General features: G+C 51.5%; 2 protein-coding genes across 9 annotated transcripts in view; one reads left to right on the forward strand and one right to left on the reverse strand.

Moving 5' to 3' along the window:
- Window positions 1-13,350, forward strand: part of PKD1 (polycystin 1, transient receptor potential channel interacting) — an 85,069-nt gene extending 71,719 nt beyond the window's left edge. For both annotated transcript variants that reach the window (XM_052680543.1, XM_052680544.1), the window contains 16 exons: window positions 158-274; window positions 711-760; window positions 1,186-1,388; window positions 1,956-2,061; window positions 2,217-2,335; window positions 3,447-3,649; window positions 3,961-4,155; window positions 4,933-5,072; window positions 5,913-6,040; window positions 6,413-6,581; window positions 6,728-6,853; window positions 7,035-7,209; window positions 7,559-7,846; window positions 8,503-8,637; window positions 8,962-9,276; window positions 9,671-13,350. In XM_052680543.1, the coding sequence (XP_052536503.1) occupies window positions 158-274; window positions 711-760; window positions 1,186-1,388; window positions 1,956-2,061; window positions 2,217-2,335; window positions 3,447-3,649; window positions 3,961-4,155; window positions 4,933-5,072; window positions 5,913-6,040; window positions 6,413-6,581; window positions 6,728-6,853; window positions 7,035-7,209; window positions 7,559-7,846; window positions 8,503-8,637; window positions 8,962-9,276; window positions 9,671-10,273 (3,072 nt within the window). In that variant the 3' untranslated portion in view covers window positions 10,274-13,350. The remainder of the gene's footprint in view (window positions 1-157; window positions 275-710; window positions 761-1,185; window positions 1,389-1,955; window positions 2,062-2,216; window positions 2,336-3,446; window positions 3,650-3,960; window positions 4,156-4,932; window positions 5,073-5,912; window positions 6,041-6,412; window positions 6,582-6,727; window positions 6,854-7,034; window positions 7,210-7,558; window positions 7,847-8,502; window positions 8,638-8,961; window positions 9,277-9,670) is intronic.
- Window positions 12,853-15,246, reverse strand: part of TSC2 (TSC complex subunit 2) — a 31,577-nt gene continuing 29,183 nt past the window's right edge. For all 7 annotated transcript variants that reach the window (XM_052680549.1, XM_052680546.1, XM_052680545.1 and 4 more), the window contains one exon: window positions 12,853-15,137. In XM_052680549.1, the coding sequence (XP_052536509.1) occupies window positions 14,970-15,137 (168 nt within the window). In that variant the 3' untranslated portion in view covers window positions 12,853-14,969. The remainder of the gene's footprint in view (window positions 15,138-15,246) is intronic.

Consider the following 15,246-nt stretch of genomic DNA (forward strand, 5'->3'; position numbering starts at 1 on the left):
CTGTCAGACCCACTGGGCAGCCCTTTGTGCACAAATGTGGAGCTCCCCAGTGGAGTGGTGGGCAGCAAAAATGTGCTAAGCAGCAGAACTCCAAACTGCAGTCACACTGTCACCTCCAACCCTCCCTGTTCCTCTCAAGCCTTCCTGTTTCTTGTAGGTCTCCATCAACCACACCGTGACTCACTCAGACCAGCAGTCCTTGGAGATTGACAACTACCTGGACTCCTCGGTCCTCGACAGCTCCTTCCCCACCTTCCCTGGGCTCCGGGCAGAGGTAACCTGCTCCATACCTGAAAGCCATACAGGCTGCATGGGTCTGTGGGCTCCCTGCACTGACACAGCATGCATCCAACACTCAGTGTCAGAACTGAAGGTGCTGCTGGCACCACTTCAGATGCCACTGACCAGCACTGGTGGTAGGGGACACCACAGCCCTTTATCTCTCGCCTGCATCTTTGCTCAGGTCAGTCACTGGCACTGAGCACAAGCTGTGTACAGCTACAGCTCTGCATGTGAGAGTATGGTTCTCCTTGCATGCTTGGGCATCATTCTGCTGTAGCAGAACAGGGTCCAGGAGGTGTGGGACCAAGGCTCACAGTGGCTGGGATTCCAGGCTTTCAGTGACCCCTGCTGAAGCAATATAGCAACCTGCTGTTGTAACAGGCGCCAGCAAGTTTCACATGCCTGAAGTACCTCCTCTTCCTCCACAGGCCTTCTCCGAGCAAACCAAAACAGATCTGTTTTTGGAGGACTCCAAAAGGTAAGTAGGCTTCTTGGGTCAGAGCAAGGAGGAATTCAGTGTTGTTTTCTGCTTTGAGTTTCCCACATATTATTTCTTCCTTTCCAGTGCCACAGGCCTGCAGATGTGAAACAGCTTCACAGCTTACATACTGCTCTGGGAGGGAAAATAGGGGGCCATCAAACTTGCCTGCAAGCAGTGGAGCTCTGATGGCTTGTTTTATAAGTGCTGGTAACTCCTTGTTGCCAGGGGGTGGAAAATAATATCCATCACCACCTTTGTTCTGAACAGTTACCCAAAGCACTCTGCAGGTCTCAGTGCAGCCATGTGCTGGTAGAATGTGGCGGTTCCACTTCCAGACAGGCCTGCCCGCTAGCACAGTTTCCTTTCTCATGCTTCCCTTCTTCACACACACTTGATTGAGCCAGTCCTCTGTTCTCCTGCAGCCTCGTGCGGTGGCCGTCCAGCGAGGCCCTGCTCAGCTGGCCAGATCTCCTCAGTGACCCCTCCATCATGGGCAACACCATTCAGAAGCTGAAGCGAGGCCGGGCCAGCCGTCACCTTGGTCTCGAGCCCCCTCTAGCAACTGAGGAGGACAGCTTGTCACTTGGTGTTCATCAGGGACAGCCCAGATATTTCTCTGCTTCAGGTGTGTAGCATTGCTCTGTGCCAGGGTCTGAATGTCACAGGGAAGTGCAGGAGGGACAGTCTGATCCTTGGGAGTCTTGGCTCAGGTTTGGAGGAGTTGGAATAACAGACTGCTACCTGGCTTCAATTTGCAGGGCAGAAAAGGGGGGTTATGTTTTCTGGGGAAATAGGATTTCAGTCTGGGGAAGCAGAAATCGTGACGTGGGTCAGTTTGAAGTGAGTGGGAGCAAGGAGAGGTTCTCCTGGGATCTGAATGTTGCACGCAAGCAGTACTTCTTCACTGGCTGCACGGCCACTGTGTGTCTTGAAACATGTGTAAGTGTCTGAAAAAGAAGAACTTGGCCCTCCTGTACCAGGAATTTCATGTCAGATTTCACAAACACAAAGTGGGGATAGACAGGAGCTAGAAAACCAGAAGGAAGGGAGAGCTGTTTTGGGGGAGAAGGGCCCCTCTCCTGTGTATTGACTGGCTCCATGAGTGTGGCTGAGCCTAAGTGATACATAACCATCTCAGTGTGTGGGACTGCATGCTGTTCTCCTCTCAGTGCTCTTTGCTCTGTTTCCCCAGATGAGGATCTGATAAGGCAGATACTGGCAGATGGAGCTAGTGGCATCTCACACTCCCAGGACCTAGGACCGTACATGAGGGCTGAAACAGATCTGATCTCAGGCCTGTAAGTACTGGGGAGTAGAGTCCCTCCAACAAGGCAGACAGTTTTTCTGCCTGGTCTGGGGCTGCTGTTCTTGTAACAGCCTGCTTACTGCAGAGCCAGCACCAGCTGGGGCAGAGCCTGCACTGCTCACCAGTGCATCCCCTTTGCCTTGGCAGCTCCAGTGTGTTTGGGGAGAAGGTGGAGACGGTCATGATGCAGAAACTGAATGACAAAGGCCAGAGCATGGCAGCCCCTCCCAGGGAAGTGAGCAGATCGGCTAAGTCGACATGGACAGGTACCAGGGCTGCATGGCCGTGCCAACCATCAGCACCAAAGGCAGGGGTGGTGGGTATGGGCAGGGGACTTTGCACATGGCAGCAGCTGGGAGGGATGAGCAGGTAATTAGCAAAGGAGCCTTAGGAGAGGCTGCTTTGAAGCTTGGGTTGTACTTGCTATTTCCTGCCTGAGTCTGAGCAGACCACAGAACACCATTTGTTTTGTTATATATCTCATAACATGCACCCTAGGGAAGCTCAGTCTGATGCTTCTTCAATTACTCTGCAGACATCAGTTCATTCATTCTGCATAAGGATGGAGAGTGAGAGCCTCTGTACATAACCAGAGGGGAAAGAGGCAAATGCCAATGAAAGTTCAAACTGACTAACAAAGCAAAGCAAAGGAGAAGAGATGCTTCCTACTGGGTCGTGCAGCACAACAGCCAGCCAGAGAGTGTTGCACAATGCAGCAGACAAGCTGTCAAGCCTTGTGGAGGGCTGGGTGCCCTGCACAGATCCTGCAGAGAAGCTGTGTCAATTCTCATAGTGTGAGCTCTTGGCTTCTTGAGGCATAGCCTCTCTAGGGCAGGCTGCAGCACAGAAAATTGGACACAGGAGCAGTTCTCCTGGGTCTGTTAAAATCCATCAGTTCATCATGCTTGATGAATGGTTGCTCTATCTTTATGCCAGCAATGGTTTGCATGGGTGGATGAAAGCAGCTGTGCCCAAGCAAGCCCCAAGGCTGAGTAGCTCAGCAGATTGAAGGCCAGCCACTGTGACAGATCTGTGTGGCTTTTCGTGAGTCTTGACAGCAGCACTTCCATTCAGGCTGGGCATTCCCAAATTCCTGGGGCCCTGATGGAAAGTAGGGAACTGACCCCTCTGCCCAAGTCAGGATCCCATCTCCTCCTCCTGCCCATCCTGCTGCCTGCAGGTAGGGGGCTGCTGTTCTGAGGCTGGCTGTGTTTCAATATGCTGCCCTTGTTCCTGCTGAGTGGGTGATGCCTGGGATGATCTCTCCAAACTCACCCAGGACTGGTGGCAAGCTCTCTGCTGGGATGAGGGATGTGCTCAGCCTTTCGTGTGCCTGTTGGTATCCTTTTTCAGTGACTCTGTTTTCTCTCCTTCCAGTTGCAGACCAAACATTCAGGAAGCGCTTGCTGCCATCCTGGTGCTCCTATCTGGCTCATGGTATCAGTTTCTTCCTCTTTGCCACCTCCACGGGGGTCTCCGTGTGGATCGGGGTGGGCTTTTCCTCCAGCGTTGCCCTCATGTGGCTTATCTCAGGGATATTCAGCTTTCTGGCATCCTTCTTGGTCTGGGAGCCCCTGAAGGTAAGGAAACCAAAAGGACTACACAAGCATGTATCTGTACAGGTGCATGTATTAGCCGTAATTAGCATCTTGTCCAGTTACTAATCAAGTTGTATCAGACACTAATTGGACTGAATGCTGTACAGGAGGAAGGGTAGACATGATAGCAGCATTAGGGGAAGCAGGGCTGGTGGCAGTTTGAGGTAGTCCAGCTGCTCCAAGGCTCTGCCTGCTGTCTGTGGCTGTGCTGGAAGGCAAACAAGAGCTGCTGCCCACAGTGGTTCTGATGGCATGGCTCACTCTGCAGGCCCTGACACTGCTTGTGTCCTCAGGTTCTGCTGGAAGCCCTCTATTTCTCACTGGTTGCCAAGCGCTTGCACCCAGAGGAGGATGATACCTTGGTGGAGCATCCATTTGTTGAGCATGTTTCTGAGAAGATCAGCAAAGTTCGACCCCCACAGGGGTTTGCCCTTTTCCAGGCCAAGGAGGAGGCAAGGAAGGTCAAACTGCTGCACAGGATGCTGAAGGTAAGACATGTTCCTTGATGTCTAGGGTAATTGGCTCCAGCAGTTGAGGTACACCCTTGTTTGTGTTCTCCCAATCCAACTGTCATCTCCTGAGATAATAGAAGTCTCAGCCTCAATTTTCCCATCTGTAGAAGGCAGACAGTGACATTCATCTTCTCTGTGAAGCTTTGAGAGCTGAGGTGTATGGGGAGCAGGGCTGTAAGGGGATTGGCTGTACATCCTTCATTTGGTATGTTTGGGTGTTTGAGGTTAGAGGGCAAAGTTTGCAGCATCAACTTGCACAAGAAAATTCATTAACAGTGTCTTGTGAAACAGAAGACCCCACCTAGGAGCAGAAGTTTCAGTTTCTGTAGATTGTCCATTACTTCTCCTCCACACTAGTGGAGGGAATACACAGCTGCTGTAGAGTTGTCAAGTTATTTTTAACTGTATGGTATTTCTTTAAAGGATGGAAACTCCCTTAACTGTTTTTACAAACCAAACTTCCAGCTATAGGAGCTGCTACAGGGAGGTTGTGCAATGCATATCAACTGAAACATGTGGTGCTGGGCTGGCCTCTTCGAGGACAAAAAATATAATAAAAATTACTGTTATGTGCCTGTGGTCTGGCTTTCATTTTAATTTGCTTCCCATATGGAAAAAGAAAGACTTGGGGTTCTGATGCTGCTTCATGCCAGCCAGCAATCAGTGGACAGCATTAATTTGCTGCAGAACCGGGACTGGGACCAGGTCCCACCCTGCTGTTGGCTGCAATCCCTTTCTATTCTCTGTTTCCAGAATTTCCTGATCTACATGATGTTCTTGCTGGTGATCCTGCTCACCAACTACGGAGATGCCACCCGCAACAGCAGGGCCTTCCTTCTGCAGAGCTCCATCAAGCAGCAACTGGGCAGTAGTGAATTCCTCCGCATCAAGAGGTAACTGTAAAAGTCCTGGGCACTGAGGGGAATGGAATATTGCTTGAAAAACAATAAATTCACACATGGCACAGAGTAGCAGTGAGCAGGTCCTTGCCTTTCCCCATGGTTCTACTTCTCACCTGGAGGGCAGAGGGAACTGTGAGGATTGAGAGCTTCAACATATCGGAACTTCAAATACCTCTGCTGTGTGAGTTACAGGTGTTGGTCTTTCTGTATCTGGTCAAAAAGACACAAGTTTGCTCTGTCTACAGAATCTACAACTTAAAATAAGGTTCGGTCATAAACATGGTCATGAGAACCAAAAATAACATCTCTCAGAAATGCAGAGTCTTTCCCTTCTTTTTGCACACATGGTTTAGCTAGGTTAAAATTTCCCAGCTGCATTTCCACATTGCTGTAAACTCCAGCAGAAAGACACTGGGACAGCTGCCTGGGATTAACCATGCCTTTGAGCCCTTCTCACTACTGATCTCGATTCTCCTGTGCCAGCAGCTTTGGCTTGCCCTTGTCACACAGAGTCACAGAAGTTTTGATTCATTGCAGCCTGAATTGGGAATGATTTCACTGAACTCAGAAGGAGAACAGATCCATTCACCTTTAGGTTTTGCCCTCAAATAACAATTCCCCTTGCCCCACCCCAGCAGAGCTCACGGTGGGTGGAAGTCATGTCCCTGCCTGCTGACAGAGCTGGGAGGAAGGCAGCCCAGTTTACTATCCAAAATGCAGTCCCTTCCAGGTGAAATTCATACGACCAGATCCTTGGTGAGACATGCAGAGAGGCTGCCCTAGCAGAGCTGCCCCAGGAGTTTTGCCTCTCACACCTTTTCCCTCTTGCAGATCAGATCAGTTTTGGGTCTGGATGTCGCAAGTGTTCCTTCCTTACCTCTACAACAACCAGTCGGGTCAGGAGAGCTACAGCACCACACTGGGGGTGGCCCGGCTGCGCCAGCTCCGGCTGCAGGAAGGTATGGGACAATGGCCCAAGGCCTCACTGTCACCTGCTGGGGGGTGGCACTCCCTGGGAGGAGGAAATGGCCGGGACTGGATGCAGCTAGGGGCTGAGTGAGGCAGGGTAGGTTGTCGAGGCACTTTTCTCATTGCAGAACATGTATCAGTGTGTCTGGTTCTGCTGCCATCAGAGATTAAATGAGGATGGAGAGACTTACGCTGAAGAGAGAGGTTCTTGTTGTTTTTGGAGGTGTGACTGAGGACACAGTAATGGAGGGGGCTTGGGAAAAAGGGGGATGCTAAGTGTAAAAGCTCAGCTGTGTGTTTATCTGCACTGTTTATCTGCATTCGGATGCTGATGGGGGGTGGTGATGTTGGTCTCCTTTCAGCTGAGTGCCAGCTCACTGCACAGGATGTCCTCCACGGGCTGGGCACAGTTGCCAGGAAGAACTGCATCGACTCATACAGCTTCTCCACTGCTGACTATGCAGCTGGCTGGGAACAGGCAGCTGTGAACGTGACAACTACGTGGTCCTATTCACCACCTGACCTCACAGGGTAAGGAGCTGCGCCCACAGCCAAAGCTCTGCGCTGTGTCCTGAAGACATGAGAACTTCTCAGTTGATTTGGTGCCCTGCGTGGTTGCTAGGGGCTGTTCTGTCTCAGTCTCCAGCCCTCATTCCATGCTTCCTCTTCCTCTGCAGGGTCTGGTACTGGGGTTACATCTCTTTCTACGATAGCGGTGGTTACATCCAGGAGCTGGGAACTTCACTGGAGGAAGGCAGGGCTCAGCTGAATTACCTTCAGCAGCACAGCTGGATCGACAACATGTAAGTGTGGCAGGGGCAAAGGAAATGTTTTCTATCTCCTGGATTTTTAAGGGGCACTACTGAGACCATCACCAGAGGGACAGAGAATCTAAGATCTCTGATCTTAGATCTGATGGCACCAAAGCCTGAGGTTGTTGTCCCTGCATTGTCCCAGGGCCCTGAGCTGTTCTTACCTCCCCAGGAGCCGGGTCATCTTTGTGGAGCTGATGCAGTACAACCCCAGCGTGGACCTGCATGCTGCCATCACCCTCCAGCTGGAGTTCCTGGGTGCAGGCCAGGCTGTCACCACTGTCACCATCAGCCCCTTCCCACTGCTGCGACTCAGCAGTGGTGTCACACTGCAGCTTCTCATGATGGTGAGTGTGGCACTTCCCTTTCAGTTGCTGCACAGAGGTACTTGGGTGGATCAGACTGAACCTTCTGCTGACTGGGCCAGGGCTAGATGCAAGCAGAGCAGTCCTCCCCTGGGCATTGCCACCCTGCCATAGGTGCATTGGATGTGGTCTGGGGAGATTTGCTGCCATGACAGGAAGGAGGAGGACAGAGTGATTGAGAGGAAGACATGGGAAGACTTGCAGAAGTGCACTGCAGATGTAGGATTGCAGAACTCAGCTTAATATATGGGGCTTTTACTGTCCTAGGGTCTCCTGGTGCAGCCCAGTATTGCCCTCTCCCTCCATGACAGCCTCTCCATTTTTCCCTCAGGTCTTTCTCATGATGTTTGTGGTCTACTTTGTGGTATCTGAGTCACTTTCCATCAAGAAAGAAGGCAGGGCCTACTTCACCCTGTGGGGCAACTATGGCCAGTGGGTCTTCATCCTCCTCACCACCTGCACAGTGGTGGTGCACCTCAGCCAAGCCACCCTGGCTGACCAGCAGTGGCTCAAGTACCTCAACAACCGCAAGGTCTTCACCAACTTCTACCAGGTGGCCTTTCTCAACACGGTCTTCAGCACCTTGGCTGCCTCCCTCCTCTTCCTCCTGATGGTGCAGGTACGGAGAGGGCTGGGTGGATGCAGGATATGGTCAGAGATGTGTCCTCTGCTTCTGTGCCAGGTTGTCATTCCTGCGCAGTCCTGAAGTATAAAACATGCACATGACTGATTCTGTTGTGCCAGGCACTGATAAATGCAAAGTGTTTGCTGCCACATTCTTCCACATCCATAGCAAGACAGAGGTGCAGGACAGTGTTGTCACACACCCATGTGCACCTCTGCTGCAGCACTCTGAGTCTCTAAAGCCTCTCAGCACCAAGTTCCCTTGGAGAACTGTGGCTGATGGGATGATTTTGTCCTCAAGGAGCCCTTGGACTAGAATGTCCTCTGTGCTGCCAGAGTTTGCACTTCTCAGACATGTTTGAAAGACTCTCAAGAACCTTAAGAGAAATGTGTAAAAGGAAGGCTGAGATGGAGGTGTGGGATTTTAAGGCAGGACACTCCCACGTCCTGAGCTCTTGGGCTCTGGCATAGTGCTTGTACAGGACTTAAGGTGTGCTGCCTTCCCATTGCAGGTCTGCATGTGCAGTCTGAGAGCAAGTGGTGCCGCAATGCCCGTTCCTCTGCCAGGGCAGGGAAAACAAGAAAGAGGCTCTGCTGTGCTGGGCAGATCACCTGAGCCTGTTGTAACACCATCCTCTCGTTTGGTCCTAGGCTGCCCAGCAGCTGCGATTTGTCAGGCAGTGGTCTGTGTTTGGGAAGACTTTTCAGAAGTCCTTGAAGGAGCTGACTGCAGCAGGGCTGGCTTTTGTGGTCCTCATCCTGGCGTACGCACAGCTTGGCTTCCTGGTAATTACCTGCGCTCCCTGTCTTGTCTCACAGAGGGGCTGGTTGGGGGTGAGGCCCAGGGTTGTGTGACCCCATTGTCCCTCACTGTGCTGCAGCTGTCAGCAGATCCCAGCTGGCTCCCAGCACGGGCAGTGCCCAGGCTGTGCCAAGTGCTCAGGGACATGGTGGCTTTGGCCATGCACTGTCTGTGGCCAGTCCCTGTCACAGCTGATTGAGGAGCTGCTCCAAAGAGCTCATGCTTTGCAAGATGGAGTAGTGAGTGTCACGAGATACTGTGCCATCAGTGGATCTCTTTTCATCATATCTCCATTGTCTCCTTTGCAGCTTTTCTCCTCTTCCTCGGAGTCCTTCCGCAGCGTTGGCAGCAGCCTCCTGCTGCTCATTGCTATGGTGCGGGGCAGTGTGAGCCTCTGTCCCTACCCGACTGACTCTTCTGGCCTCTACTACCTGTTCTGCACCAGCTATATCATCCTGGAGGTGTGGATCATGCTGAGGCTGTTCACCGTGGTGCTTGTCTACAGCTACCGGGAGATGCACTTTGAACTGTACCGCCCTGCCTTCGAGCCCCAGGACTATGAGATGGTGGAGCTCTTTGTGCGCAGGCTGAAAATGTGGATGGGCTTCAGCAAAGCCAAGGAGGTGAGTGCAGCTTGGGACAAGGGGTCAAGTAGCACATCTTAAGCTGCAGACTTGTATAGGGAAACATCCACTGTCCTTATCCTGCTTTCACTCTGGCTGCTTTCAACTACAGTTGACAGTTGGATGCTTCAGCCCCTCTGGCAGTGGCAGATCCTGGAGGCCAGGAGCTGGTTTAGTGGCAGGGCATTGCAGGGATGTAGGCTGCCAGTTCTCAGTCCCAGCATTTCAGCTGATGTTATTTGAGATCTGTCCCCAGGTCTGAGCTATAGCCTGACCCACCAGGAAAGGCTAATAGCAGCAGCGGGGCTATTTGAAGCAGGGCAGATGTTGTGGCACAGCATTCCCATGTGGCAGCTCCTGAAATCACTCTGAGTCCCCTGTCCTCTCCTTCCAGTTTCGCCACAAGGTGAGGTTTGAAGGCATGGAACCACTTCCATCCCGGGACTCCAGCGACTCCAAATCCATCCGGGGCCCCACTCCCAGCGCTGCCTCTGACAGCTCCAGGGCCTCCACCTCCTCCAGCCAGCTGGATGGGCTGAGCCTCGTGCTGAGCACCCGGGACAGCTTGGAAGTGGACGCCGACCTCCAGCGGCTCCTTTCCCTCTTTGAGATGCTGCTAGCCCAATTTGATCGGGTCAACCAGGTGACGGAGGACGTGTACCGCATCGAGCACCAGCTGCAGGGCTCCCAGAGCCGCCGCTCCAAGAGGAGGCACTCTCTGGTGCCGGAGGATGTCTTGAGCAGGTACTGTGTGGGCAGTACAGAGCGGGGGCCCTCACCCGAGACCTCCTCCACCACGGACCTGCAGCTCCCACTGTCCTCCCACTCTCCTGGCAGCAGGAGCTCTGTGCCCAGCCGCCTCATCCGTGCCAGCAGAGGCATCAGCGTGGCAGCTTCTGCGCTCCCCCAGCACAAAGCACACTCTGCTCTGGCTCCGGCCGTGAAGAAGAAGCGGCCTCTCCGAGCCAAGAATAGGGTCCACCCCACTGTCAAGTAGCTGTGCTGGGGGCATCATGGGGAGCAGTGCCCCTGGGAGGGCAGGGAGAGCCTCGGAAGAGGTTCGTGAAGGCGGGCTGTGCCTGCCAGGCAGGCCTGGAGCCTGGCGAGCTGCTGCCGGTGTATGGGGCTGCTGCCTGCAGCGGGGCTGGTGCAGCCCCCAACCTCCACGCTGTGCCCATTTCCTCACCAGTGGTTTCCAGTACTGAGGGTTCACTGGGAGAGGCTGAGCCTTTCCTCATGGACAGCTGGGGAAGGCTGCACAGGTTGGGGTCAGCGTGCAGAAAATACCGGTTACAGTAAGGCAGTATTAAAAAGTTGTCTCTCTTTTGTCAAACGGCCCCGTCTCAAATGGACCGCGCAAGGCGGCTGTCACAAGGACACTTTATTGGGGACTGGTGTAGGGTAAGTGGGCCAAGGCTGTCTCCCCTTCCTGCTGGCTGTGCCAGGAGAAAGGGGGAGAGCTGAGCCCTGGCCTTGAAGGTCTGACCTTGGATTTTGCCGACCAGACACACTGTGGAGGAAAGCTACAGGTTTCAAGAAGATATTTAACCTTTTTTTTTTTTAAGCATAAATATATATTGATATAGACAAAATGATATCTATGCCCAGATCAGTTAATTCCAGTATTGGTTCCTTTTATCCTCCAGAAATTGGTATTATTTGTATTTAAAGAAACCCAATATTTAAAACCAATGACATTGCAAGCTGCAGTGAGCTGCCTGCCTGCTGTCCCAGGTGGAGTGCAGATACCCGGGGCTGCCTTTGGCTGTCTCCAAGCAGGGGGTGCCACCGTGCTGGCTTCGCTGCGGCCCCCCGCCCCACGCACAGACACCCCACGGTGTGTGTGTGTGCTGCTGGCTGCTTGGCTTTTCTAACCCAAGGAATGTATTGACCTAAGTATATGTATTTCTTTTTGGTTTACTTTTGTTCGTATGTACTGCCCAGCACTTTAAACAATGCTTTCCTCAGCTAACGACGACACATGCGATCTAACAAGAACAGGATAATATATCAATATAAAGCAGTATTTTTTTTTTTGTTTGTTTGTTTAAATCATAAATTGAAATGAGAATGCAATGATAAAGTGAATGCAGCCACCCAGCTGCACCATTACCTCCCCGCATCTTCATGATGAGAAGCACAAATGCACTGGGGGAGAGAGAGAGAGAGAGAGACATCCCAAACCCCCACGGCAGCCACTCCAGGGTCTGTGTTCACTTTGTCATCACCATTTCACATTATGTATAGTGTAAGTAATTTATATGGTGTTTTGTCGGTTTTTTTTTTTAAATGTATATATTTTTGTATGTTTGCTATATTTTCATAGCATCGGTAACGTGTTTGAAACATGTAGATAGGAGACAGAATACTATTGTCAGAGTTATTTAAAGGATGTACCAAGTGCTTCTTTCTGGGAATGTCCCATGTATATAAAGGTTCGGGTGTCTGTGTGCATGTGGTGCGTGTGCTCTCGAGGTGGGGCAGTCCCTGCAGGCAGAGCAGAGCACAGTGGGGTACCTTTGAAATGGTACGAGGGCTGAAGGGAGTGAAAGCAGCGCCCCAGGGAGCAGCAGTGTTACTTCAGGGAGTGCCGTGGGTAAGCACAGCACTGCAAGGCCCTGGCCAGCTGCAACAGAGATGTTCAGAAAGCTCCTTGGCGGCTTCGTGCACCTGCCCAAGTCCCTTCCCACGGGTGCTCTGGTGGAAATTGCTGTTGAAAAACTTGGTTGCTTGAAGGACAAGAGGCTGTGGAAAGTTGCAGAAGGCTGCAGATAGGCAAAAACAAATGTGTGGAGCCTGAGGGTGAGATGAGATGGAGGTTGGCCTGTTGGTCTCCTTGAAGGTTGGTGAAGGCAGATTTCAGAGCAGGAAGTAGAGCGTGGAGCGGAGAAAACCGCTGTTAGTAACCGAAAGCTTTCCTAAAGGGACAGAAGAGGCAGGCTGAAGAGGTCGCAGAGAAGCGCCTGGAGCTCAGCAGAACTGAGGCACCTGGTCCCTATATGGCTACAGGCACCCGTGCTCAGCTGCACCCCCAGCACTGTGGGTGGGACAGGCAGAGGGACTGTTCAGGGAGGAGAGCGAGCCAAGCAGGTCTTGGAAATCTCTTGCATTGTCAAGAGCCAAAAGAAGGGCTGTCCCAAGAACCACAGGAGAGGGCTCAGCCCCTTCGCCCCAGCGTGGTTTGAATATGTTCAAAAAAATAAAGTTGTTAATAGGAGAAAGAGAGGGGCAGCAGTGAGCAGGGACCCACGTGCTCAGAACGGCCTTGAATAAGCTACAGTGTGGGCTGGACAAGGATGCTCCCCAGTGAGGCACTGGGACTTCCATTCCCCAGTGGCTGTTTCTTACCCCATTTGCTTTGTTTGTGTGCGTGATTGTGAGTTGATGCGCGTGACTTACCAAGTGCTTCTTCTAATCAAAGAGGAGCAGAAACAGGCTAGGACAACTGCCCTACTTCTCACCTTCATTTGAAGTATGGAGAGCAGCTCTGGAACCCACACAATTGTTTCCTGATAAGCCAGACACCTCACTGGGGGCCTGCGTGCTCAGCGGGCACCACAGACAGCTTCCAAGCAATCACAGTTCTCAGTGCAGCATTTATTTGTACAGACTATAGCAACACTCACAGAGTTCCTTCACTGTCACAGCTGAGGTACCACGTAGACACACACTTTGCTGCAGGCAGTTAGCATGGCGTTATACTGGCGACAGCAACAAACTTGACGTACAGCCCTAACCAATAAGTACTCCTGAATGTATATTTCTGTGTTTGTAGTCACCAAGAGTTGGTTTTTTATTTATTGTCTTAAGTCTCGTAAAGATGCAACAGTATCAAGCTGCTTCGATTAAAAAAAAAAAACAAAAAAACCACAAAAAACTATCCACTAGTTTAAAAGGGAGTGGGAGGGACCTCTATATAAATGCTTTTTTGTTTTAAAAAACAGATGATTGTGACCAATATGCCAATTGTTACCATCTGGTCAGCATTTACTGCAAAGAAAAATGCCGTATTTTGTAACTGTGGGGATGTTTCTTAAAAAAAATGACAAGGTCAAATAAAAGCTGACTGCTACAGACCGGCTCCATTGCTTTTGTTGCTCTCTCAGCCCCACAGCTGCACAGTGACCCACGCACCGCTACCGGGAAGAGCTCAGCAAAGGCCCAGGGGCACACAGTGCTCACCAGAGCCCATCCCTACCAAGCCAGCCTTGTTCCTTTTGGCTGTGACCAGAACTTCACTGGCCTCCCCTGCACAAGACACTCTGATCAGCTGGCCTATTAGGGAAGCTTTGGTCTGTAATTAACTACAACAGCTCGTTACTGAAGGGTCTGCAGCCAACACAAAGGCAAAGTGCCTGCGACATTATTATTTGAGACTTCCCAGGCCAGCAAAAACCCACTGACCATACAAATACTTTATTTCCTTCAGGACTTACGTACGAACACTCAAAACACAACATACACTTAGAGTTCCCAAACAGCCCTGCATCGGTTAGTAGCTTCGCTTTCGCTCCCTTGGCAGTCGCTCTGCAGTTCCATGTGCTGACTGCACTGCATTTCGCTCCACTGCAAGGGCTCTGTAATTACTGTTATCAAAAAGCCACGCTTCCCATTTACTCACGAAGCAGGAGATAAAGTACTCACAGTACAGTCCAGCTTACATGATGTCTTCCAGTTTGGTAGTGTAGTGTCTGATGAGCATCTCAGCACAAGGTGGGCTACATAATCCCAATCCACCCGTACACACTTGCACTGAGAGGACCACTGGTTAACTACAACAGCTGAGGTCCCAGGAGAAGATACTGACCTCGTGTGTTAGTGCAATGGGCAAAACTCCTTCAGAGACGATGCTGCAATTGGTGGATATCCTGCAGATGAACCTAGAAATCACACCTGGCCTCAGTCCTCACTGTCAGCCCCAGTGGATCAGAGCAGTCCATCACCAGTGGCCCATGTCTCAGCACTCTGCCATTCTGCTGCTCCACTGAGTCGCTCCCATCTCCCCGCTTTGCATTACTTCTGGCAGCAAAAAGGGCTCACTGACTCAAGGAGACATCATCCTTGGTAATTAAAACAGTTCATCCTGCAGATCACTTGAGAACCTGGATTAAGCCTTACCAGAACTGGCAGGAAGCCTCACAGTCTGTAGAGTTCAAGTGCCGCGAGGCACCGGGGTCTGGAGAGGAGCAGAGATTCTGGGTTGCTTACAAACAATGGCTGGAGCTTCAATACTTCGTATTTAACGCCCAATAAAGGTGTGACACTTTCCCCAACTCTTGCAACTTCCACCTATGTGATGAAGTGCAGACTATCAGACTTCATCTGCCCCCACCAGACACTGGTGCTGTGGGAGCCCAGAAGAAGGTTCTGCCAAGAAAGTTCCCACCAAGAGATGGAAGCTTTAGAGAAGCTCAAACCAAATAAAAACAAAGCATATGGAGTTGGTTCTCTTTTGGAGCATCTGCTGGGGATACACAGTCTTTTCATCAGACAGCAGTGGCAGGTTGGGGCAGCAAAACGTTCAATCCTCCTGGTAAGTAAGGTTCAGTGCCAAGTCCACATGAAAGCAGCACAGTCACCCTGTGTGTGCCAAATCCTTCTCTATGTCCATGCAGCTGCACGGAGTCAGCACGCAGGTGTAACACATTCACTGCCTTACCCATCCCAGAACAGACACACCAACCCGCGGGGACCTACACAAATTCAGTGAAGTCATCAACTGAGGAGATCAGCCGCTTCCTCTGACCGGTCTCGTAGGATGGTGGTGGGTCCTGAGCCATCTGGGGAGAGGGCTTTGTTGGAGCAGATGGGTGCATCTGCAGGGGAAGGCCAGGAGTTTGGTACTGGGTTTCTTCACGTAGCTGAAAGCCAAATGAGAGTAGATGAGCTCCATGTTCTCTGCAACTTTTCACACTCACACTCCATTTGGTCAGAGCAGGACAGGTTACTCAGTACAGCTTTTCCTACATT

This window comes from Tympanuchus pallidicinctus, unplaced genomic scaffold, assembly GCF_026119805.1.
Source record: "Tympanuchus pallidicinctus isolate F22 unplaced genomic scaffold, pur_lepc_1.0 scaffold18, whole genome shotgun sequence".
Taxonomy (NCBI): Eukaryota; Metazoa; Chordata; class Aves; order Galliformes; family Phasianidae; genus Tympanuchus; species Tympanuchus pallidicinctus.